Source organism: Hibiscus syriacus, unplaced genomic scaffold (assembly GCF_006381635.1).
Source record: "Hibiscus syriacus cultivar Baekdansim isolate YM2019G1 unplaced genomic scaffold, ASM638163v2 tig00111708_pilon, whole genome shotgun sequence".
Taxonomy (NCBI): Eukaryota; Viridiplantae; Streptophyta; class Magnoliopsida; order Malvales; family Malvaceae; genus Hibiscus; species Hibiscus syriacus.
In genome coordinates, this window is record NW_024063159.1 from 1,841,879 (window position 1) to 1,865,111 (window position 23,233).

The 23,233-nt window shown below is 32.4% G+C and overlaps 2 protein-coding genes and 1 pseudogene across 3 annotated transcripts; 2 read left to right on the top strand and 1 right to left on the bottom strand.

Annotated features, from left to right (window-relative positions):
• The first annotated feature begins 1,196 nt into the window (after positions 1-1,196).
• Positions 1,197-10,201, top strand: LOC120167984 (translation initiation factor eIF-2B subunit gamma-like). 2 transcript variants are annotated; one of them, XM_039176858.1, is made up of 14 exons: positions 1,197-1,224; positions 6,761-6,863; positions 6,969-7,064; positions 7,182-7,259; positions 7,536-7,616; positions 7,698-7,920; positions 8,000-8,055; positions 8,478-8,527; positions 8,619-8,706; positions 8,795-9,055; positions 9,139-9,231; positions 9,392-9,496; positions 9,672-9,788; positions 9,862-10,201. In XM_039176858.1, exons 2-14 carry the CDS (start codon positions 6,798-6,800, stop codon positions 9,931-9,933), a joined length of 1,386 nt encoding a protein of 461 aa, XP_039032789.1. In that variant the 5' UTR covers positions 1,197-1,224; positions 6,761-6,797; the 3' UTR covers positions 9,934-10,201. The 2 variants fall into 2 exon arrangements, with proteins under 2 accessions (XP_039032789.1, XP_039032790.1); XM_039176859.1 differs by lacking the exon at positions 1,197-1,224 and having other exon boundaries at positions 6,614-6,863; positions 7,698-7,917; positions 7,997-8,055.
• An 822-nt stretch (positions 10,202-11,023) lies between these two features.
• LOC120168058 lies at positions 11,024-12,641 on the bottom strand (annotated as a pseudogene).
• Positions 12,642-15,412: 2,771 nt separating this feature from the next.
• LOC120167916 (cysteine proteinase inhibitor-like) lies at positions 15,413-17,674 on the top strand. Its single transcript, XM_039176798.1, has 3 exons — positions 15,413-15,588; positions 15,712-15,910; positions 17,469-17,674. Exons 1-2 carry the CDS (start codon positions 15,487-15,489, stop codon positions 15,907-15,909), a joined length of 300 nt encoding a protein of 99 aa, XP_039032729.1. The 5' UTR covers positions 15,413-15,486; the 3' UTR covers position 15,910; positions 17,469-17,674.
• The last annotated feature ends 5,559 nt before the right edge of the window (positions 17,675-23,233 follow it).

Below are 23,233 nucleotides of genomic sequence, written 5' to 3' on the forward strand. Positions count from 1 at the left end.
ACATATTTTCTACCTTTATGACACATTTATCTCTATCTTTTGACAACTTACAGTTTTTTGCCCTTTTTTCGTTTATCGGCATCATGAGTTCCATTAAAATTTTAGAAAATATTGTAGTTCTCTAAATAAAGTGCTCTGTGTCATATTGAGCTAAATAAAAAGCCTGTGTACTGTATTAAGCCAATTTTACCTGGTTATGTGGCTTAAAAAGTTGGGTCGGGCTGAAATACAATTCTTATTAGGGTAATTAATTTATTGGTCCTTGAATTATATGATCAATTTGATTTTGATCACTTACTAAAATATTTGATTAGCTTGGTCATTATATTTTCATTTTCATATCAATCAAACCACTTTTCGTTTATTAGTTAATGGAATTTTGTTTTGAATTTTGTATAATATTGTATTTAATCTCTAAAATTTGCACATTCAATTAATTTATTTATAATTTTAAATAATTCAAGAAATTTAACATAAAATATTATTAATTTGATCCAACTATTTTACTCATTGTCTTGTGTTGTCATTCTCTCCCTCAACCTTACTTTATCATTGTTAATCATTACTTTTTTTTACAATGACAATTTCGATCATTAAAGCCATCAAACCATTTTCATGAAGTACTCCTAAAAACTTCAAATATACGTTCTTTCTGAAGTCAAATTAGTCAACTGCAAATTGCTCTCTCTCTCTCTCTCTCTCTCTCTTTTATTCCTTTTCTGTGTGGAAGAAAATCGAATCCCCAATCACTAAGATAAATTGAGAAACAAAACAATTATGGTAATTCGAAAAACGATGAGACGTGTAATATTTTTGTAATTATTTTATATATAACAATGAGATGATATCCTGTTAAATTCGATTTTGATTTGAATTGATTTTTTTATTCAACTTAAAATTTAAAGAATATAATTTAACTGTATCAAATTTGAGGGAGTTAATTTTTTTTATGCATGGACGGATGCATATTGTAACACCCCAAACTATGGGTTAGTGACTAAATGGTAAACTTTCAGAATTTGGTGATTAAAGTAGAAGAATGGATTAGTTCAATGATTTATCTGGAAATAAATCCTAAAAGTTGTTAGTAATTATCAAATGAAGTAGAGGACAAAATGGTCATTTGACTAATAAATGAATTAAAAATAGATATGATAAGGATATATATGTTAGAGGGGATAAGGATGAAGAGATATTCTCTTCATCTTCTTCTTCTTCTTCTTCATGTACGAGAGAAAGAAAGAGCCAAGCTTGCAAAGGTAAGATTCATTGTTAGCTGATTATTTGTTAATTTTAAGAGTGAGTTTTGATCATTAGGTAATACTTAAGCTTATGGAAAGCTTAAGGTGTCCTAAAATCAAAAGATAAAGAAGTTATGAAAGATTAAAGAAAATGAGTTTCTAAAGGAAATTCTGGAAAAGAGTTAGTAAGTGAATTTTGAGAAGGAATTTGACTTGTCATCAATGTAATTAAGAAATATGGAGTGTTAGAATTAGATTTAAAACATGTTAAAAATCTGGTATGATTCTTGAAGTTAATAAAGAGGAGAGGATATTAAGGTTAAAGAAGAGATAATTGATTATAAACGAGTTTAAACATGTATATGAAAGTTAGGAATATGAAAGGGGATGAAATATGAAGCATTTGAGTGAAGAGTTGATGATTTTCAGGTTCAAAAAGAGGTTCTGGGCAGAGTGCATCGATGCACATTCATAGTGCATCGATGCATCAAGGTTAAAACCCAAAAATTTGTTTGAAGGTGTATCGATGCACAGGTAGTGCATCGATGCACTCTTTTAAAATAGAAACATCGAATGCAATTAGTGCATCAATGCATAAGGCATGCATCTATGCATAAGGCATGCATCGATGCATAAGGCATGCATCGATGCATCCCAGTGATAATACAACATCGAATGCATTTTATGCACCGATGCATCAGTAGTGCATCGATGCATACTTTCATTGAAAGATGAAATTGGCATTTTTCTTAGTCTAAGGAGTGAACCATTAGAGTATATTAGTTATAATACTGATATAGATCTATGAATGATTATGTAAATATAGAACGTGATCCCATTCAGAAACAATTGAAGGATTAGAATCGAATCAAAGCAAAGCTAAGGTGAGTGCAATTTAATTGTACTTATGTTATCTAATAAACATTGGCTTATGATGAGCCAGTGATAGAGTTAATATGGTAAGAAGTGACTCCTAAAATGTTATTTGATTTGTGAATGATATGATGCTTATGTGTGTATGAGTACATGATTATATGTATATGTGATATGTGATATTGAACTATATGAAATTATAATATATGAGAATACATGTCTATGTGACAAGATATGTGAAATTGAATTAAGTAAATACATGAGAATATGACATGAGATAGATAATATGAGTTATGTGATCATATTAGAAAATATGTTAAGTGATATGTGAAAGTGGATTACATGTTTATGTGAATATGTGATACGATATGAGATTCATAAATATATGTTTATGAGATATATGTTTACACATACATAGGGTATGTGACAGAAGAGAAGGAACATGAGATTATAAGATCAATGATTACACGTATATGTGATACGTGACAGAAAAGAAGAGATATGTGTTTATAAGAGAAATGATATGATATAAGTTATGTGATTACATGTATGTATTAATACATATTGCTTGCATTACATGTTAGTGTGATTGTGAATAGTTAGGAAGGAAACAAATGATGATATAAGAATCTATTATACGATATATGATATGAAATACATGGTTACACATACATGTGGTATGTGACAGAAGAGAAAGAACAAGTGATGAGAAATGTATTCATAATGATAATGCCCATGTTATGAGTTATGAGAACTGTAGGTATAGTTGGCATGCCAAGAGTCAAAGAACTACCTATGTCTTTCGAGACATATGGACAGTATACCTATGTTCTAAGGAACATATGGATAGTTTACCTAGGTTATTCGGGACCTATGGATAGTTACTGAGGATCTTTATGACCTCTGGATAGTTACCGAGGATCTTTATGACCTCTAGATAGGTCCTTCGGGACATTGATCGAGCTGTGGTGACAGTATATGTGTGCACAACCTCAATGTAATCACATACCTTAAGTTCTCACTAGTGTACATGGGTTAATAAAGAGGTTAAACAAACATACTGAATGTGATATGTATACGATGGGTTTATAAATGGTTATCAAAGGTAAGTGGTTTGAAATGTGTTACATGAACCATATGATGTTATGTGTGTTTCTTAATGATAATGATAGAGATTATGATAATGATGGTATATGTTTATGTATGCTTTATGTTATATGAAATATTATATGTTTTATATGCCTCACTAAGTCATCGACTTAGCGTGTGATTGTTTCACATGTAGGTTTGGAAAGCGAAAAGAGAAGTAAAGAGGAACAAGACAGGTCAGTTCTCCTTACCGAATGTCAGATCAGAAGAGAGGTGAATAATATGTATTTTTGTATATAAAGTTCTAGTTGACATGTAATCAAAAGAATATATTGTATAAGCTCTGAATAGTTTTGTAAATGTTTTGAATAAGTTAAATGTTATAAAAGTTTTTAAATTACTCACTATTTTATACGAATAAATGTTTGAAAAGTCAATGTGACACTTCAGACTCGTATCCGGGTCAAATACGGGTTGGGGGTGTTGCACATATGGCCACATAGGAGGCCAAATGCACACCCATTATTTTAGATTAGATATTTTATATACTTCAATATATTAAAAGAATAAGAAAAAAAGAAAATTTGCATACCTATTATATTGAAAAAAAGACTATTAAAATTTTTAGACCCTAATTTCTAAATTTCTAGATTCACCATTGCGTATATGGTTGTAGATACGGTTGTAGATGAGACGAGAAAGATTATGACTTACTTGAGCTTGGTCACTCGAATCAAGTTATTAAGGAGTCAAAACGAGCTACTTGATTCACAACCTAAAAATCGCAGATAACATGAAAAATATATATTAAATTTTTTATTTTTAAATTAAATTATTGATAATATTAAAATTTATATATATTATTTTTTTTATTAAAAATACATTACAAAATTTTTATGTACTTAGGATTCAAGTTCGAGTTTAAACTTTAATTGAGTTAATATAGGGATGTAAATAGCTGACCCGGTTTGCAAAACTGACTTGAGTCAAAACTGTTTGTGACCTAAGTGGTGGTGATCAGAAACCGATTTGAGTCCGAACTGGTGTTGACCTGAACCCGAGTTGGACCTGGAAATTGTGGATCTGAACTTGACCTGCACCCGATCTGAGAACGACCTAAACTCGAATTGAACCGATAATATGATAACCGAACCCAAGATTAACCTGGTAAATAATTGGTATTACCCTACATATTATCAACCCAACCTATAATTGACTCAACTTGTAAATAATCCGACTTGTTATTGACCTAATCTGATATTTACCTGACTTATAAGTTACAGTTGATGAAGTTGAAGTTGTAATATTTTGAATTTATAATAAATTATGATAATTAATATGATTACTTTTTAAAAGATACAACAAATTGTTAGTTATAATAATTAAATTAATAAATTTATTTTCTATATTAATTATAATCCTTATATTATAAATCTTAATTATAATAATTAAATTAATTTCATTAAATAATTTATTTACTAAATATGACTTTATTTGATTATATAAAATTAATCTAAATATTTATATGTTTAATTTATTTTTCATGTAATAATTAATTCATAATTTAAATATAATTTAATGTAAATTTTTTAAAAAAATATATAAGATGAATTTATTTGAGATTAAATATATATATGAGTGGAGGAAGAAAACTTTTTAAAAGAAAGTATTTCTTATGGGAAATTTTGATTTTATTTGGAAATTTAAAATTTAGAAGTTGGCGTCAAGATTGGTGTCCATAAGATTTTTTGGGTTAATTAGGCCCACGTTCACTTTGTAAATTGGTTTTTAATTCTTTCATTTTAGTCATGGTTTAATTGTAGATCTCTTTTTGAATTTTTAATTAAATTCAATTTAATCCTATATATATTCTAACATAATTATTAAATATGAATGTTAATTTTAGAATCTTTTATTTTAGTCACTCATATTTAATTATTTACGTATATATAAACTTTTATATATCTATATATCTATATCTATATATACACTAATATATATATATATATACTCACACACACACTTATGTATATGTATATATACTTGTGTACAAACATCACATATATATACTTATATGTATATACACACACACACACATATTTATGTATATACTTTACACTTATATATATATATATAGTTATATAGTTATATATACTTATGTACATATAGTATACATACATACATATTCATATATATATATATATATATATATATATATATATATATATCATACTCATGCATCATTGATCATACATAATTACATATATACTTATTTATGTATATATATATATATATATTAATATTATATGCATAAATATTATATATATATAAATATATATATATATATATATTATAAGTATAATGGATGCATAAGTGTAATGTACATTATATATACATGTATCGTATTATATTATATATGCATAATATATTATATATATTATATTTGTTTTAATTTGATCCTTGCATGTTGTTTAATCTATTTAAACAATATTTTTTTAATTTCATGTTTAATTAATTTAGTCCTTAAAATTATACTATAATAACCAAACCTTATAAACTTTTGTTCATCAACTTTTAAATGGATTCAAATTAGTCCATTTTTATATTAATTTCAACTTAACATTTTATAATTATTTCAATTTGATCCCTCATCCATGTGTGTTTAATTATTTAAACTTCAATTTGTAATCTCATGTTGTTTAATTTAGTCCTTAAAATTATATTTTTATTAAAATTGACTCATAATTGTTTATATTGTTTGTAATTTTCTCCAAATTATATACAATTATAAATTACAATTTGTTGTTCATGAATAACGAAAAATAATTAACCTAAAAATTACCCGACCTAAACTTAATCCGTACCAAGTAAGATCTTGAATTTTGTTTGTTAATGATGTGACTCGATCTGAATGAGATCCGGCTGAAGTCCATCCGAACTTGAATTAACCTGGAATTTAACTTATTTGGACCTGAACTGTTTTGACCTGAATTAACATTGATCCAAACTAAAATTAACTCAATCCGAACATGAATTGAATCTGATTTCAAATCAACCTAAAAATGTCCTGAATTGATTTGACCAGAACCCGACCTGATCTGAGTCGAACCATAAAATTAATCTGACATGACCTGCATCCGATTTGACTTAACTTGATAGGATTCGAATGAAACTTGAACGATTATTTGATTTTATATCCCTAAATTAATATAAATAATGTTTCAAATTCGAATCAAACTTCAATTTTTGTTTCAAAGCCACGAATTTTCAGACCAAATCAAATTTAATTTTAGTTTTTTAACATTAAATCGAGTTCAATATTTCAATTTCAACTATTTTCATTTAAAGCCCTACTACCTACAATACATAGAATTTACGTTTCCTTAGAAAGTACAATTTCCCCTAATTTTGCATACAGAAGTCTTAGGTCGTAGCTTTAAGCACAACGCATACAAAAGGTCCCCAACTCCCAAGAGCATGAAACTCCTTGAGCGGATTAAATAATTGAATCCTTTATTCATTCCTAGATTCACCAAAACCCTTCCTATAATTCCGTTTTTTCTTCTTCATTTCTTAAGCTTTATCCATTGGGAAATGGATTTCCAAGTGGTTGTTTTAGCCGGTGGCAATTCGAAGAATCTGAATCCCCTAGTTTCCAAGGTCTTTCATCCCAGTTGTTTGGATTTCAAAAAATAAGAAGAAGAATTGTTAATTTCACTAATCCTTTTTTCTCTTATTTTTGTTACTTGAAATGCTTGCTTGCAGGACGTGCCTAAACCTCTGCTTCCGGTAGCCAACCGCCCTGTTCTTTATTATGTTCTACACCAATTGGGGCAAAGCAACCTCAAAGATCTCATCGTGGTAAGAAAGAATTTTTCTTATTTTCTTCTAAGGGTTGTGATGTTTTAAATGGGTATTATCATTATTTATAGTTTAGGGTTTTTGTTTTTGCTGTGAATGTTTGGGGGCGGCACATAGGTGGTTGAAGGAGAAGATGCAGCGCTTCTTGTTGGTGGTTGGATTTCTAAGACTTTTGTAGATGGACTACATGTTGAGGTACTTAAACTGTTTTTTTTTTATCTTTAATATTTTTATGGTATAAAGGGAATTAGTTTTGCACCATTCTATTGTTTCACGTATAATTAGATCAGGCTTTAGGAAGTTAAGTGGAGCAACAAAGCAAGTTTTGTAACTTTAGATGACAGAACTATGAAATGCGGTGGAATAGTCTTGAGATATATCCCTTTTAGCAGATCTTGTGCATTGACTTATTATGATCCTTGAAACATTGACGATAATGATTAACTGGTTTCTTTTTATTTGATGCTGCAGATTGCTGCAGTCCCTGAGGATATTGGAACAGCTGGGGCACTTAGGGCAATCTCACACCACCTCACTGCAAAAGACATTTTGGTTAGAATTTTTTAATTACTTGTGTTTGAGTTACCAAACGAACTAGTTTCTTTCTTTACAGCCTTCTTCATTTTCCTGTAGGTTGTGAGTGGTGATCTTGTTTCTGATGTTCCTCCTGGTGCAGTTGCTGCCACCCATAGGCGACATGATGCTGCATTGACTGCAATGCTTTGCTCTGTTCCTGTTAGTGGATCTTCGGACTCGGGATCTTCTGGTGGAAAAGACAAAACCAAAAAATCAGGACGATACAACATCATTGGACTGGACCCTTGCAAACAGTTTTTATTACACATAGCAACAGGTTAGACTTTTAACATTCCGTTCTATTTGGTGCTTTAATTGGGCTGGCTTTTTACTTAGAATCTTTTACTACAATGTAGGCGATGAAATTGAGAAAGATTCTCGACTTCAGAAGCACATACTCCATGCAGTAGGCCAGGTAATGCTTGCAATCAGTCTATTTACTTTTCTTACACACTTCAGCCAATGACTACTAATGCCCTCTTTGGTGGAGTTCAGTGATGATACAATTGTGTGCTACTGCATACGGGTTTAGAGGCTTGGTTTTTCATTTAAAGCAAAACATATTTTACCGATTGGTCAATCTGCCCATTTAAAGGCTTATGATATTCTTTATGGCCAATAGTTTATATACTACTATTGACTCTAATGCTTATGAGAAGCATTCATATTATTACAATAAAATGTCTGTTTGGTAACATAGCTTGTCATTTTAATCCTCCATTGTCAGTAATATTTTAATCCATCCATCCATCCATTTAAAATTTTCCTTTTGCAAATGGTTTATATTTGTTTGACATTCTATTGTTTATTCTCATTTTCCTTCTATATTTTATATAGATGGAAATTCGATCTGATCTGATGGATGCACACATGTATGCATTCAAGAGGTTGGTTCCCCATCTCGCCCTACTTGCTTTGAAATCAGCTTTTAGATCTTGACTCTGTTTTTGAATAAATCCTTGTTATATTTCCGCTCAGGTCTGCCCTGCAAGAAGTTTTAGATCAAAAGGATACTTTCCAAAGCTTGAAACAGGACGTAGTTCCTTATCTAGTCCGGAGTCAGTTGGTTGGTATCACTACATTTTAGGATGTTCACAGGCCACATTTATAACTGGGTATCTCATTTTTGTTCCTGATTCTTTTATAACTATCAGAAATCAGAGGTCTTGTTAAATGGAATTTCACAAGCAGAGGAAAATGGTAATGAGAAGCTTAGTTCCCTGAACAATCAAGTTTTGGTCTACCAAATCCTTGCTAATGCATCTACCCCGAGCTTTCATGAACGCTATTCTATGGAGCCTGATGGTTCTTCCCAGAGTCGGAAAACCCATAAATGTTGTGCTTATATTGCAAGCAACAGCAGTTATTGTGTTCGCTTAAATTCCATTCAAGCATTCATGGACATCAATCGAGATGTGAGATCTATTTTTCATTTTGCACTCTGCTTTTTTCTAATTCACTGTATTTCATTAACTTATTTCTATCTCAAACATTTCAGGTCACTGGTGAGGCAGATCATCTGTTAAGTGATACCTCCTCAGATCGTGATAATATTATAGGTCCTTCACCGAAGCTTGGAGCCAAAACTACCGTAAGCCTAAATCATCAGCAAAACTTTCAGAATTATTTAGAATCAATTAGGGTTTAGGGTAACAACTGCTGGTGTTATGATGAATAATATAATAAAAATGCAGATTTTGACTTATATGCTATATACCTGCAAAATTGGCCTTATCTTTCTATGATTTTAGGTGGGACCACAATGTATTCTGGGGGAAGGTTCAGAAATAGGTGACAAATGCCAAGTAAAAAGATCTGTGATTGGCCGTCACTGTCGGATTGGTTCCCATGTCAAGGTATGGTGATTTCTCTAATCATAATAGGCAAGTAAGATAAAGCAAAATGCAAATTTGATGATGTCAGTAAAGCTTATCCCAAATGATCTTGTCATTCACAAATTTGTAAATAAAAGTATGAAGTTTAGATTTTTGTTCAATTTGTAGCTCAAAATCTCTTTCCATGCGTGTGCAGATTGTCAATTCCGTTGTAATGAACCATGTTACAATTGGCGATGGCTGCATAATTCAAGGTTCTGTGATTTGCAACAATGTACAGCTTCAAGAGCGTGTTGTATTGAAGGATTGCCTAGTAATTCCCTCTCTCAAGTAATCGTTACTTACATGTGAAGAGTCTAGTTTTATTAATTTTTTCTTTCTTTTAGGTGGGGGCAGGTTTTGTAGTTACCATGGGAAACGAGTATAAGGGAGAATCTTTGGCTAGAAAAGAGAAATGAGTGAAGGCTGTTGTATCTCAGAATTGCAAGAAAAATGCCTGTCTCTACCCATTTCATTTTCATGGTGCTATTTCGGGCGTGCTTTGCTGAAACACTGGTGCTAATAATATGCGATCCTTAACAAGTGAAGGTAAGACAATGTTAACGACTGTATTTTTCTGCTCTCCATTTTATTCTCTCTTTGAATGTTGCTTTAAACTTGGAGTCATCCCGCTGTGTATTTTTCACAAGACTAAAAATGATATATAAACTTATCCCAATTTTGGCTTATGTTTTGGATGTTTTTATTTTACTAATTTTAAAAATGGAAAGCCGTTTGGATCGCAGTCTTATTGAATGCTCTGTTTTTGTCCATCAAAGTTTCTGGTGCATAGTTTTCCTGTTATCCATGAATTTAGTTGGATAATATCATGTTTCTTGGATTTAGGTAGAGTATTAGATAGAGTATGTGTCTAAATCAAGGAAATCCAATTTATTCCAAGATTTTCAGGGATTTACTTGCAAAAGATAGCAGCTCTGGACTCCGATAAGCAATAAATTTGAACTGTTTTGCAAGTCTGTCCGTAGAGGTTCTCAATCAAGCCAAGTTGAGTTTTTAGTTAAAAGTAGTTCCAAGTTATTTGAAGCCTGATCTTAATTAAACTTCATTTCTAAAATTGAAGCCTGGTTTGAGATAGAAATTGAATAGATTAAGTTGTGCTCAATTAAGCTTGTTTAATAGCCAAGAACGAACTCAACTTGATTATTTACGTTCAAGCTCGAGTTCAAATTGTGTTCTTTTTTTACCAATACCACGTAGTTTGGTTCCAAATTTTCAATAAGAGGATAAACAATCATGTCAATTTCAGTATATTAGTAGATTATACAACAAAAACATTTCTTTTAGGCGAGGCTCTCACTTGATCATGTTCATAAAACAAACCGCATGATTAAAGTTCTCTTCAATTTCTTTTCACTTAGATGTACTTATACTAGTAAGAAAAAAGATAATAGCTCTCTGTTTCTCAATATTTGAGCATAAATCAATCTCATTGCACGTTACTTTACACTAAGCTTATTTCATGTTTTTGTTTCCGTAATCATTGTAACATCAGCAAAGAAACTGCAACAGAGGGATTGACAATATTCGGGCAAAGTCTATTGTTTTCTTGCCTTCATGTTTCTTGCTCAAAAACTACTTGGAGTAATCGGAGAAGGCAACTTCCTTATACAATGGTTGCTCCCCACTTTCTAGCACTTCTGGCAAAGGACAAAAAATGACATCCGCTCCTAGATTCGAAAAAATGGGCACCGAAACTCTGTCCTTACTTCCATTGGCAACCACCTGATGTTCACTGCTCTTGTACTTGTCGTTGCTCATTATTTGTAGCGTGTCTCCCCACGTTGATTACGAGAGCCCCATTGATCGGTGGAACATGAATCCAACTTTGTCATCGGTTGCTCGTACATAAAGCCCGCTATTGTTATCTTGTAGGAGAATAGTGATTGTCGATATATCGGAGTGAGGGAATACGCCTCCAGTGAGGTCTGGGTTCGGGCAATGTGGATAGTAGTTTAGGTTAACCGCCGGTGAAACCATTAATGGATATTCTCTAGCTTTGTCTTTCTCTTTCACCTTCAGTCCCTTCGATAGGATCTCCAGCAGCTTCCTTATCACAGGCTTGGCACACTCCAAATATTTCACCACTTCATCCCTGAAAATAAGCATAGATCCATCCAATCTCCTCAAGTACCCCGTTTGCTAATGGCGCAAATGTCTTAGGAAGCTGCTGAAAAGTAACATCTAAGAAACCTATATCTAGATGAAGATGATTACCCCAAAAGAGAAGCAAGAACAGACCCATAACCATTATGGAAGCTTGAATTAAACAGTTGTAGATGCTTAATGCACAATTAAAGCAAAAGGGTTAGAAGTAGGGATTTAAATAACAGTCACTGTATAATGATAACGGCGCAGGCCAAAACTGCAACTGTGAAAAGCAGCGGTGTGAAGTAGAGTCGTACCAATTATGTTATTGGTACGATGGCGGCCGCAATTTAATACGCAAAGGCCAATTGTATCAATAGCTGCCTTTATTTGGCCCGCTATTCTATTTTTCAAAAAAATAGTTTTTTTTAAACAATTCCTTTAAAAAAATGCATTACCCTGATATCCCAAGGACCACATTAGTATTATGTCTACAACTGTGATAAATGTAACATAACTGAAAACAGTCACAATTGTAATTAAAATCCCTAGGTGAAACACAAATTACTTGCAAACAGGGGGACATAAGAGGAAATCCTTCCACTCAAAAACAGTCTCTGCTTGTGGAACAAAGCTCGTTTTCAAAGCCACTGTTTCAGTCGGCGAGTTCCCACCCCAGTACTTGTTTTTCTCTTCATTCGATAACCCAAAAAACCTATGAGCGGCTTCTTTGACGGCGTCGAGAACTTCCAAGGCAACTCCATGGTTAATTATCTGAAAGAAACCCCACTCTCGGGCAGCTTTGCAGATCGAATCGGTTACCTTCGGGTCGTCCCAATTGGAAACATCGATCACCGGAATGGAGTGGTAAGTTGAGATGTTGTTTGGGTACAATCTTTCCTCGAGTGGTAGAATATAAAGCTCGGGGACGGTTTCAATAGCTGTGTCGACCCTTAATTCTATTTCCTTTGTTTACGACGAAATCGATGGTTTTTTCTGAGTTAATGTCTCTTGGGGGCATTGATGGAGATGTATAAGTCCCTAGTTTGGATAAGAATAGACTGTATAAATTTGTAATTCATAAATATTATTATCTTATGTATATACTATATAAATTTGTATAAATTGATGGTAGAAACATGAAGTGTATATACTATATAAATTTGTAATTCATAAATATTATTATCTTATGTATAAACTATATATAACTTTATAATTCATAAATATTATTATAAAATAAATTATAAGTGTTTATATTTTTTTAACACTAGATACAATTAAAATATAAGGTAAAGTATATAATTAAAATATAGGGTAACATATATAAACCGTCTCCGAATTTTTAAGGTGCTTGTATTTTAATTACAATCATTAAACTTTTAGTTTGTTTTCAGTAAATTCTATGCCGTTACCTCCGTTAGTTTTTACGACGTGATAGTTAACACCGTTTCCCTCCCCTCCCCCACTTCTTCTTCTTCTTCTCTCACAATTCTTGAGAGAAAAATCCTCACAAAGCATGGAACTTTGACAGCATTGATGACCTTCAAAGCTTCAAACTTTAACCCATTTTATTATAGAAATTTAACCAATATATCTAAGGAAATTTCCCATTTTATTATAGAAATTTCAAAGAAATATACCTTAACAGTAGCGCGAGCGAAAAGGGCAATTCCAATGTTTCTATGATTTGAAAATGTGATCCCTTGGGATTCACTTCCAAGCTTAAGACCAGTTCCCAGTCAACAACTTCAATGGCATAAGCCTAAAACCAAGTTGGATCTACCGATTCGAATGTTCTTATGTAACGTGCAATTCTTGCCCCCAGTGGAAACAAAATTCCCCAACTCACAACATTTAGAATCCCATGAATATGGAATTAGTGATTTTTTTGTCAAATTTCAACAAATTCATCGAAAACCCAAATCAATTTAAGATTTCAAACAATTTATTGAAAGGGAAACTCGTGTTTTTCTTCTTAAGCTTATTGTTTCCTTCGGAACCAGTGGTGCTCTGTCCACTTTTCAAATCTAAAGTTCCTTTAGCTTGTAAATTAGTGGCGGCGAAATCATGTTTCTCCAACATTCCACCATCTCCGACGTCGGGACCGGCTTGCTAAACCTGATTAATCTTCCCATAGTCATGGACTTTGACGAAGAAGAAGAAGAATAAGAAAAAGTGTATAAAGGGGTTAAAGCTTGAAGCTTTGAAGGTCTCATGTCAAAGTTTCAAGCTTTGTGAGAGTTTTCCTCTCAAGAATTGTGAGAGAAGAAGAAGAAGCAGAGGTGGTTAACGGAGTTAACTACCATGTCAGCAAAAACTGACAGAGGTAACAACAGGAATTACTGAAAATAAATTAAAAGTTCAATAATTGTATTATAAATTTCAAAAATTGAGTAATCAAAATATAATCACCCTAAAAATTCGGTGACTATTTATATATACTTTACCCTAAAATATATAACTCATATACACAGGCACTGATAACCCATATGATGAGTTTTTTATTTTGTTCTAGCATGATAAACTTCTAAATTTTTTCTAAAGCTTTTATGAAATGTCAATATATTTACATTTTCCATGTAATATTTATATTAAATTAACATGAAACTTTTAGATGCATCTAAGTAATATTTTCAAGCCTTTAGCCCAGATTTACTACCCGTTTGTAATCTTTTATTTTGAATAATTTTCAACAACGTTTTCAAATAATGTCGAGGTTATCGACTCTCCCGTTGAATCAATACTTAATTTTATGTATAATTCTTTAAGATTTAGTACCCGTTTGTAATCTTTTATTTTGAATTTACTTAGATTTGTTATAGGTATTTCTTTTGAGATATAAATATTTCGTTTTCCTTTGTCTCTCTCAATTTCAAAAAATGTGAAATCTCAATATATCTATCCTTTTAAATCCAATAGCTTTCCCTAGAATATTGAATATCTATAGATTGTTTCTAGTAAAGATCATATTGTCCACTTATAAGTATACGATGTAATTTCTTAGTTCAGGATCAAGGCATACCTGAAATCCAATTGAAATTTATATAAGAATTTATAAATTACTCATAAAAAATGACGATGACAGAATTCAAACTTAATTCTATAAACTTAAATTTTTAAATCTCAACTATTTGTACCAATATTGGTAGGATAACAATGCATGAGTATTTAGACAGCTCATTTTCTTAAGGATATATTACACTCACAAGTCACGGCGCTTAAGCCTGAAGCTAAGTAAACTATTGGGGAATACCATGGGCCACTGCGCACTGAACAACTCCTTTTATTCTAGATTTTTGACTTTTATAGACCTTACGTGTTAAGGAAAGGTCCTTGGATTGGATTCCAAAAATATTTTCCTCAGCGGAAATTACTATTTTTCCTTTTAGAATTTAATCTATTCAATTGTAATTTTACAAATTATATTTTATTTTTAATTTCATGCTCTTTTAACTTTGATATTTTATCCTCAAAATCATTTTAAAAAAATAATATTATAAAGAAATTTAATTTATTAAATGATATTATAAATTTTATTTATACTAGTAAAAATATATCTATCTATATCTTATATTATTAAAAAAAATCATTTAAATTAAAATTATATATATCATAATATTATAAATAATAAAAAGTAAACTAAATATAATAAAATAAAACTCATTAATTCAATCAACTTGATTTTTTTAATTCTAACCTTAATCGAACACTAATCCCAATTCCGCACTACGTGTGTTTATCATTTTGTCATTTCTCCGACTCTTGTTCTATAAAAGCACAAACGCTTGGGGTATACGAATTTCATTATTAAACAACCAATTATCGTATCATCACAAGAAAAAAAAAACCCCCCAAAGAAGAGAGAAATGGCTACTGTAGGTGGAATTAGCCAGGTTGGAGGAAGCGCCAATAGCCTGGAGGTTGAAAACCTCGCTCGTTTTGCTGTCGATGAACACAACAAGAAGGGGGTATGTTTCTTCTTCCTTTTAATTTCAATTTACGTGTGAATTCTATACAAATTATTGTCAATTAATGGTTTTTGTGTGTGTGTGTGTGTGTTTTTTTGGGGGGGGGGGTGTTTGGAATTATAGAATGCGATGCTGCAGTTTAAGAAAGTGACGAACGTGAAGCAACAGGTGGTTTCCGGTACTATGTATTACATAACATTGGAGGCGGTGGATGGTGACAAGATGGAAGTTTATGAAGCCAAGGTGTGGGAGAAGCCATGGATGAATTTCAAGGAATTGCAGGATTTCAAGCTTATTGGCGATGCCACCGCCTGCGCTTGAGGTTATGCTCAGCCCTGTTCTTAAATTTGTTATTTGAATTCATTAATTCAACCAAGTCTGAATGTCAACTCAACCCACACCCACAAATTTTAGAGTTGGAAAACAAATTGATTATTTGGGTTATCTTTGGTTCATCAAAATTGAATTTTGAACTGTTGATTGGGACTTACTTTGCCAAGTTTTTGTTAGGATTCAGTTGATTTAACAACAGTTGTTTTTTTTCTCTTCCTTTCAATGTTTGGTTGCTTGTTCTTGTGTTTGTGCATGTGCATGTTGTTGCTTCATTAATATACTTTCTTATAGGCCAATTAAGTTTCTCGGAGTATAAACTAAGGAAAGGATATTGGACTTTTAGGATAAGTTTTTCTATGTTTGATCTCGTTTAACACAAAATCCATTTGAGGCTTAGGGAGTTGGGACAGAGCGTGAAGTATGGGAGTTGGGACAGAGCGTGAAGTATGCAAGGAGCAAAAGAATGAACTTATAACACCAAAAGGATAAATAGTGTTTAGAGATGATTATAACAGTTTGGGAAATAATCCGAGTCGTAAAGGTTGGTTTATGTATGTGAACTTGAAGGCAATGATGACCAACAAATAGAGTTCACACTTTTGGATGAATGAAAGGAATGGGAAACCTTTGTTTGGTTATAGACTGTAATAACTAAAACCTGAAAGCTTTGCTTAGTTGATTGGAAAAGTGGAAGGATGGACGGAATGAAAAAGTAGAAAGAAAATAAATGGAGTGTATTTGGTAGGAAGGAAAAGTGAGAGGAAAGAAAATGAGAGAGAAGATCTTTTTCCATCTCATGCGTAAAATCAAATCATTCCAATTTGGAAATAGAAAAGGCGATAGAATGCAAGAGAAATGTGAACTAGTTCAAAACTATACATTTTTCCAAGTTTAATGTTCGTTACTCTCATTTCTTAATCCTACGAAATAATGAATATAAAGAAAATGTAATTTTCTTTCAAATTTTCCATCTTTCCTACCAAGCACACTAATAGAAGGAAAGATAGATTTTCGGTCTCTCCACTTTTCTATTCCATTTAATTTTCCATCCTTCCAATTTTCTTTCCACTTTATCAAGCAAAGCCGAGGAGATATGTTAAAATAAGTTAGTGAAATTGAAGCATAGTAATGGCATGTGTAATTAGTTATATGGGTTGCTTTGTTATGTAGCTTTGGGGATATGTAAAGTTGAATATTCTTTCCATTGTCCTTTGTCTATTATACATGCTTTTGCTAGTATTCTACTACAATCTGGTGCTATTCAGATACTGGTTGACAATTTAATGTGTAACTCTAGGGACTAATAGTCTCTGGATGAAAGAGAAAATCTTCATCTGAATCCCAAAAACCCCATCACCACAAGATTTGAAACATTGGGGAAATTTGTGTTTGATTTCTCTATCAATAATTATGTTGCTTTTTCTGTTTTAATTTTTCGTCTCTGTTTCTGTCGGAAATCCCGTATGCTATTTTCAAGTCATCCTACTGTATAGACCTAGATGTCGGTTAGTTTTATTAGTAACACTATTTTCTTTGTTTTTATTTAGGTGACCGGTGATTGTAAGGGGGGACTGGGGAGGATATCAGGATATCGAAGGCGGGTTTTGCCTTTAAATAAATGTAACAATGTCTTAAAGTTCATTTGTATTTAAAGTGTACTGAGTTCAGTGGTATTATACTTAAGCTTAACTAGAATAATGAATAATGTAAATTGATGCAAAGTACATAATTTACCTGTCTCCCTTTTACCCTATTAGTATGATTCCCATTGTCTGAAGTTAATCTTTATTGTGGAAAATTCACATCCTTCCGTCTCCGTGACTGTCTCTCTATTATATAATTTTTATTTATTTATTATATATAATATATATATATATATATATAATTTGACATTTTCATGTGTTGAAGTGTTGATATCATGTGTGTTGCTTTTCCATGGTGTGTTGGGTTTACCATGTCATCTTCTCCGTCCGTGTGGCATCTCCCTAAGCCGTTCCACGCATGCAGTCCGCATCAACTCCCATCATTTGCTCGGACACCACGGCGGCTGATGCCATTGGCTCCCATACCGGCGTGCGACTACCAACGTCCATGCTTTCATATATATTTAATAAGTCAGTCGGTTTTAGTCTTGAGGTTGTTCATCTGGTCGCCTTCCTCAATTTTGCATGTGATTGTTACGTTGGGACTGGTCTATAACAGTGGTGTGCATGTTCTTCGTGCTGGGAATAAGGTTGCGCATGTTTTGGCTAGAATGGCGTGGAGTATGTCTACTCGGCAGACCGCATGTGTTTTCAGGACCTCCGAATGAGATTATAAGGCTGTTCAATGATGAACGTGTGAATATCGATTATACTGGTGATAATTGTGACGAATTTAAAAATATTTTTATTTTTTAAAGTGAATTTATAGATTAACAATACAAATAGACACAAGTAAAATTAATTTAAACACAAACAATAAAAAAAAAATCAGCTTTTAAGATGAATATTTATCCCTTGATAAATTATACCTGTCACTAGATTCTACAACTCTTAACTGCTAAAGTGATTTAGTCAAATTGAAACGATTTTGAACTTCAAAAATTGAAATTAAACCGATAAAATTAATTCAATCATTTTTTTTGTAAAAATTGAATAAGAAAACAAATTAGATCAGTTCAGTTAAATTAATTAATTTCGACTAAATTTTACTCGCTTCTAAATTCTAATAACACTAATTTAACCAAATTATTCACTCTTAATGACACCGACTAAATGAGATAATTAATAAATGTCGCAACTGTCTTTCGGTTGGGCTCGAAATTGGGCTTCGACTTAGGAAAATGAATTAGAAGTCGCCACCGATCATTTATTTTAAAGCAAACGGGTTGATCGGATACCTTATTTCTTACTTGATATGCGTCTTACCAAAGATGTGTCGGATTCAAGAGTCGGTTACAGTCAAGGAAGTGTTAGCACCCTTGAACTGCCCTTTCGGTACTATATAATTTCCAGTTGTCTTTAATTAAGAGAATTTAAAATTAAAATTAAAAGGTAAAATTTTATCCTTATTACTTATCTCAGATGATTAAAAATGTACCCTTAAAAGTTGAGAAATGTACTAGATGATAAAGTAATGAAAATGACTAAAATAAGGAAAATAAAATGAAATGAGTAGAAAAATAAATAAAAAGGTAAAAGAAATAAATAAATGAGATAAATATAATAAAAGAAACGAAAAAAAAGAAGCAATAATAAGGAAAATAAATAAAATGAAAAACATAATAATAATAAAATGAATAAGTAAATAGAAACAAAGATAAATGAAATAAAAATAAATAAGGGAATTGAATAACGTAATGGAAATAAAAAAATGGTAAATATATAATATTATGTAGTAAAAAAAGTTACAATAATAATAGATATATATACATGAGGGAAAAAATGAAATGAAAACACATAATAAATAAATAAATAAAATAAGTGACAAGATAAATAGGAACATATATATTAATTATATAGGACCAAATTGATATAAAATCCAAATTAGAGGGACAAATGCGAAGCCAATCAAAGAAAAAAAATGATAATTTAAGGTGATAACGTGAGCTTTGAAAAATCAGAGGGACTGAACGAGGATTTACCCATTTTGGGTTAAAAACGCGCGGGTCAGGGGATCCGGGTCGGGCCAACACGTGGGTCCAATGAGTCTTAGTATAAAACTTAAAAAAAATTTATTTCTTCATTCTTCTCATGTTTCAAACAGAAGCCCTACCTTGGGTTTTAAATGCTCTCAAGTGTTCTTGAGATTCAAGAACACCACCGCCCATTTCCAGAAACTGGCCTTATGTTGCCCCGCGCCGCCTCGTCGGCCGCCGTTCATCGGCGGCAAAATTCGAAAAAAATTTGATTTTTTAAAAGCTTTTCTGCTCCCATTTTAAATATCCGAATGGTTTTAACAAAATAGCCTCGAGGGAGGGTAGATCTGAGATCAAAGTCTCGGTCCCTCCCCTAAAAACTCATCGGCCAAAGCTTTTGTGGGTCGAAGCAAGTCAAACAACGTCGACTGTATGCGAAGAACAAACGGAAATAAGGTAAAAAATGTTACCTTTCTCTTATTTTCTTTCAAAGCGTTTACAATAGCTCCGATTTGCCTCGTAACTTTTCGAGTATTTCCTCTGTAAATCGTAGTGTGTCCCCTATCTGTATATAATAATGTGTTCTATTTATAGTACAAAATATCCTAAGTTTAGCCTATTTGATTCAGAGTGAAACTCGGTTTGTTGTTTTTGACTAACACACGACGTTGTTATGTATTTCACGTGTTCACGTTCGTTGGTGGTGAGCGAAACGGCCGACGAGTTACGTGTTTGGCGGAGGCTGTTACGAGGAGGGAGCGTGATGTGCGAGGACTCGTGAGGAACGACGCCGATGGAATGCTAGGGTTACGTGCTTGTTGGGTCTGGATCACTGGGGCATTGCTGGGCCGCTTGTAGCAGGCTGTTTGTTTTTGGGCCGAATACTTTGCAGTGTACCTGCAGTTGTAATGAAATAATTGATATAATATATAATATATGTTTACTATATATTATAAATATGTGACACATGGGACGAAAATATTGTGTCTACAGCTGCCAATCTTTGCTCATTATCGTGTAACGACAATGGAGCAAAGATTAAAAGACACAAATTTTGTCCATATCGGATGTCCTCTGTTGTAGAGTTGATGTAATGACTGATCTGTTAATTTGAATTGAATCCTGAAATGACTCCCTCGTCGTGAGTTTGAGTTGTGAATGGCTCCTTAGTTGCAGAGTCGGGTCCATCTTGAAATGGAATTGAAGCCACATTCAGAATTTGAATCGGAATGTGGCTTCTCGTTGCCAAATTGTAATCAACTCCGGTCTTCTTCTTGGTTTAAAGACCTTGGTTTGAAAATTCGAATGGAAAATAATTCTTTGACTTCTCTAAGTGGTTGATAGGCACTCAAGCTGAATGAGATCGAACTCGGAGGTTTGGTGTTTCAAGAGAAACATTTTCAAAGGTTTTTTTTGTGTTTCAAGAGAAACTGTCTCGAGTGAGGCGAAATTTGTTTAATGGAAAACAAATTCAAAGATTTTGTTTCAAGAGAAATTGTCTCAAGAGAGAAAAACTTTAGTTCCAAAAGAAACTGTCTCAAGGGAGACGCAATTTGTTTCAAGGAAAACAGATTCAAAGATTTTGTTTCAAGAGAAACTGTCTAAAGAGAGACAAAATTTGTTTCAAGGAAAACAGATTCAGAAATTTTGTTTTAAGAGAAACTGTCTCAAGAGAGATAAAATTTGTTTTACGAGAAAATGTCTCAAGAGAGACAAAATTTAGTTATAAAAGAAACTGTCTCAAGAGAGATGAAATTTGTTTAAAGGAAAACATATTCAAAGATTTTGTTTCAAGGGAAACTGTCTCAAGAGAGACAAAATTTGTTTTACGAGAAAATGTCTCAAAAGAGACGAAATTTAGTTCTAAAAGAAATTGTCTCAAGAGAGACAAAACTTTGTTTCAAGGAAAACAAATTCAAAGTTTTTGTTTAAAGGGAAACCGTCTCAAGAGAGACAAAATTTGTTTTAAGGGAAAATGTCTCAAGAGAGATAAATTTTTTTAAGAGAAATTATCTCAAGAGAGACGAAACTTTGTTTTGAGTAAATTAGTCTTGAGCGAGACAACCCCTTGTTTCGAGAGAAACAATCTCAAAAGTGATCGATAATCTGTTTGTTCATACATGTTAAATAAATCATTTTAGAAGCTTTAATCGTTGACTTAAGGAAGTCAAATCTGCGGATAGCATGTTTGTTGTGACACTAGATCACTTCATCGGGCACAATATCATTCTTCGTGAATTTGAAATCGTGGATGGCTTATTCGCTGTGAAATTGAGTCATTCGTTGTAAAGTTCATATCCACACTTGTAAATTGCACTTCTTTTGAGTTCAATATCTTTCACTGAGAAGTTGAAATTGACTCTAGCATGAATCTGCAAAGTTATGCACATATGCGATGCTATGGATGCGATGCTCTTATGTATGCCTAAAATGTATATGCGAAACATGTTATTTTAGGGTTTAGAGAGAAATCTCAATCTCTGGTTGTCAATCTCGATGACTCTTGATGCTGGAATCTTGAATTTCTAATTCTTGATTTTTGAATTCTTCAACATGCTTAAATATGATGTACATAATGTTGATATGTGAAAGGAATAATCGCGTGAGCAGTCTTCATTCTATCCCTGACTCAGTTTGTCTTCATTTCCACCAGGGTGTACTTTTGCAAACCTCAGCCTAAGACAATTTGTTTTCCTTCCCCTACCAATTTTTGCCCTAAAAATGGCTTCTTTTGCCTCAGCTACAATTTTGAGCTTCGGAGAGATATTTGTTGAATTCCAAGATATACTTCCAGAGAACCCATCTTGTTTAAAAATGCTTTTTTCTTTGAATTTTCAAAACTTTGAAAATTATCAAAAGGAGTTTTGAAAAATATTGCCTCATTCTAGGTTTCACAATTGAAGAAAATAATAAAACAAGAGTTTATTGGATATCAAAAGAATCAAATTCTCTTTTAAGCTTTGATAGCTACAAATCTTTGACAAATATCAAGACCGAAAAGTTTGTTTAGAGGTGGGTTATTAAGGTTTGTTTCATCGATTCGATCATCTCGAAAACCATGGCATGCCCCTCTTTCTTGATTTGGCATTTTGATCGGAGGTGAACAAAATGAAACAACTAGCAAAATCAATGGCTAGACCTTTCAGAACACTTCTATTTCAGTTCTCTGAAATCTTCCATTTGTTCAAGTTTTGTAAGCTCCTCTAACAAAGGTAGTACATAAATATCGGTCTAAAAATGAGATTTTTGAGTGCTCGTGTGTATTTGACTATAACAGATGTTTCTTAACTCCCTTAGTCCATTTTTACTGAAACTCCTTATTTAAATTTGTCATTAAATGGCTAGCTGGATCCATAAAGCCATAGCGTTTTACCAATTTCTCTAGAGGGGCAGCTCAATATGTAAATACCTTTATCAGGTTAGCTGAATCTTATCCATAAAGCCGAGGCGTTTAACCAATTGACTTATAGGGACAACTCAAGCTTTATTGTATAGTATAATATTCTAATGTGGGTATACAGGTCAAATTTCTTAAGTTTGTTAAGAAGAACTGGTTATAGTCTAGGTGTTTTTAAAAGTCAGAAACTCTCATCGTTAGAGTTCAATTCCCAAGCAACTGACCTAAACTAGATTCACATACTTGACCATTCCATCTGAGAAGATCATGATCATCATTGAACGTCATTAACAGAA

Coding starts and splice junctions, on each gene's coding strand:
- LOC120167984 (XM_039176858.1), top strand. CDS start 6,798: ATGGATTTCCAAGTGGTTGTTTTAGCCGGTGGCAATTCGAAGAATCTG. Junction 7,921..7,999: donor ATTACACATAGCAACAGGTT/AGACTTTTAACA, acceptor ACAATGTAGGCG/ATGAAATTGAGAAAGATTCT. Junction 9,789..9,861: donor TTGTATTGAAGGATTGCCTA/GTAATTCCCTCT, acceptor TCTTTCTTTTAG/GTGGGGGCAGGTTTTGTAGT.
- LOC120167916 (XM_039176798.1), top strand. CDS start 15,487: ATGGCTACTGTAGGTGGAATTAGCCAGGTTGGAGGAAGCGCCAATAGC. Junction 15,589..15,711: donor ATGAACACAACAAGAAGGGG/GTATGTTTCTTC, acceptor TTGGAATTATAG/AATGCGATGCTGCAGTTTAA.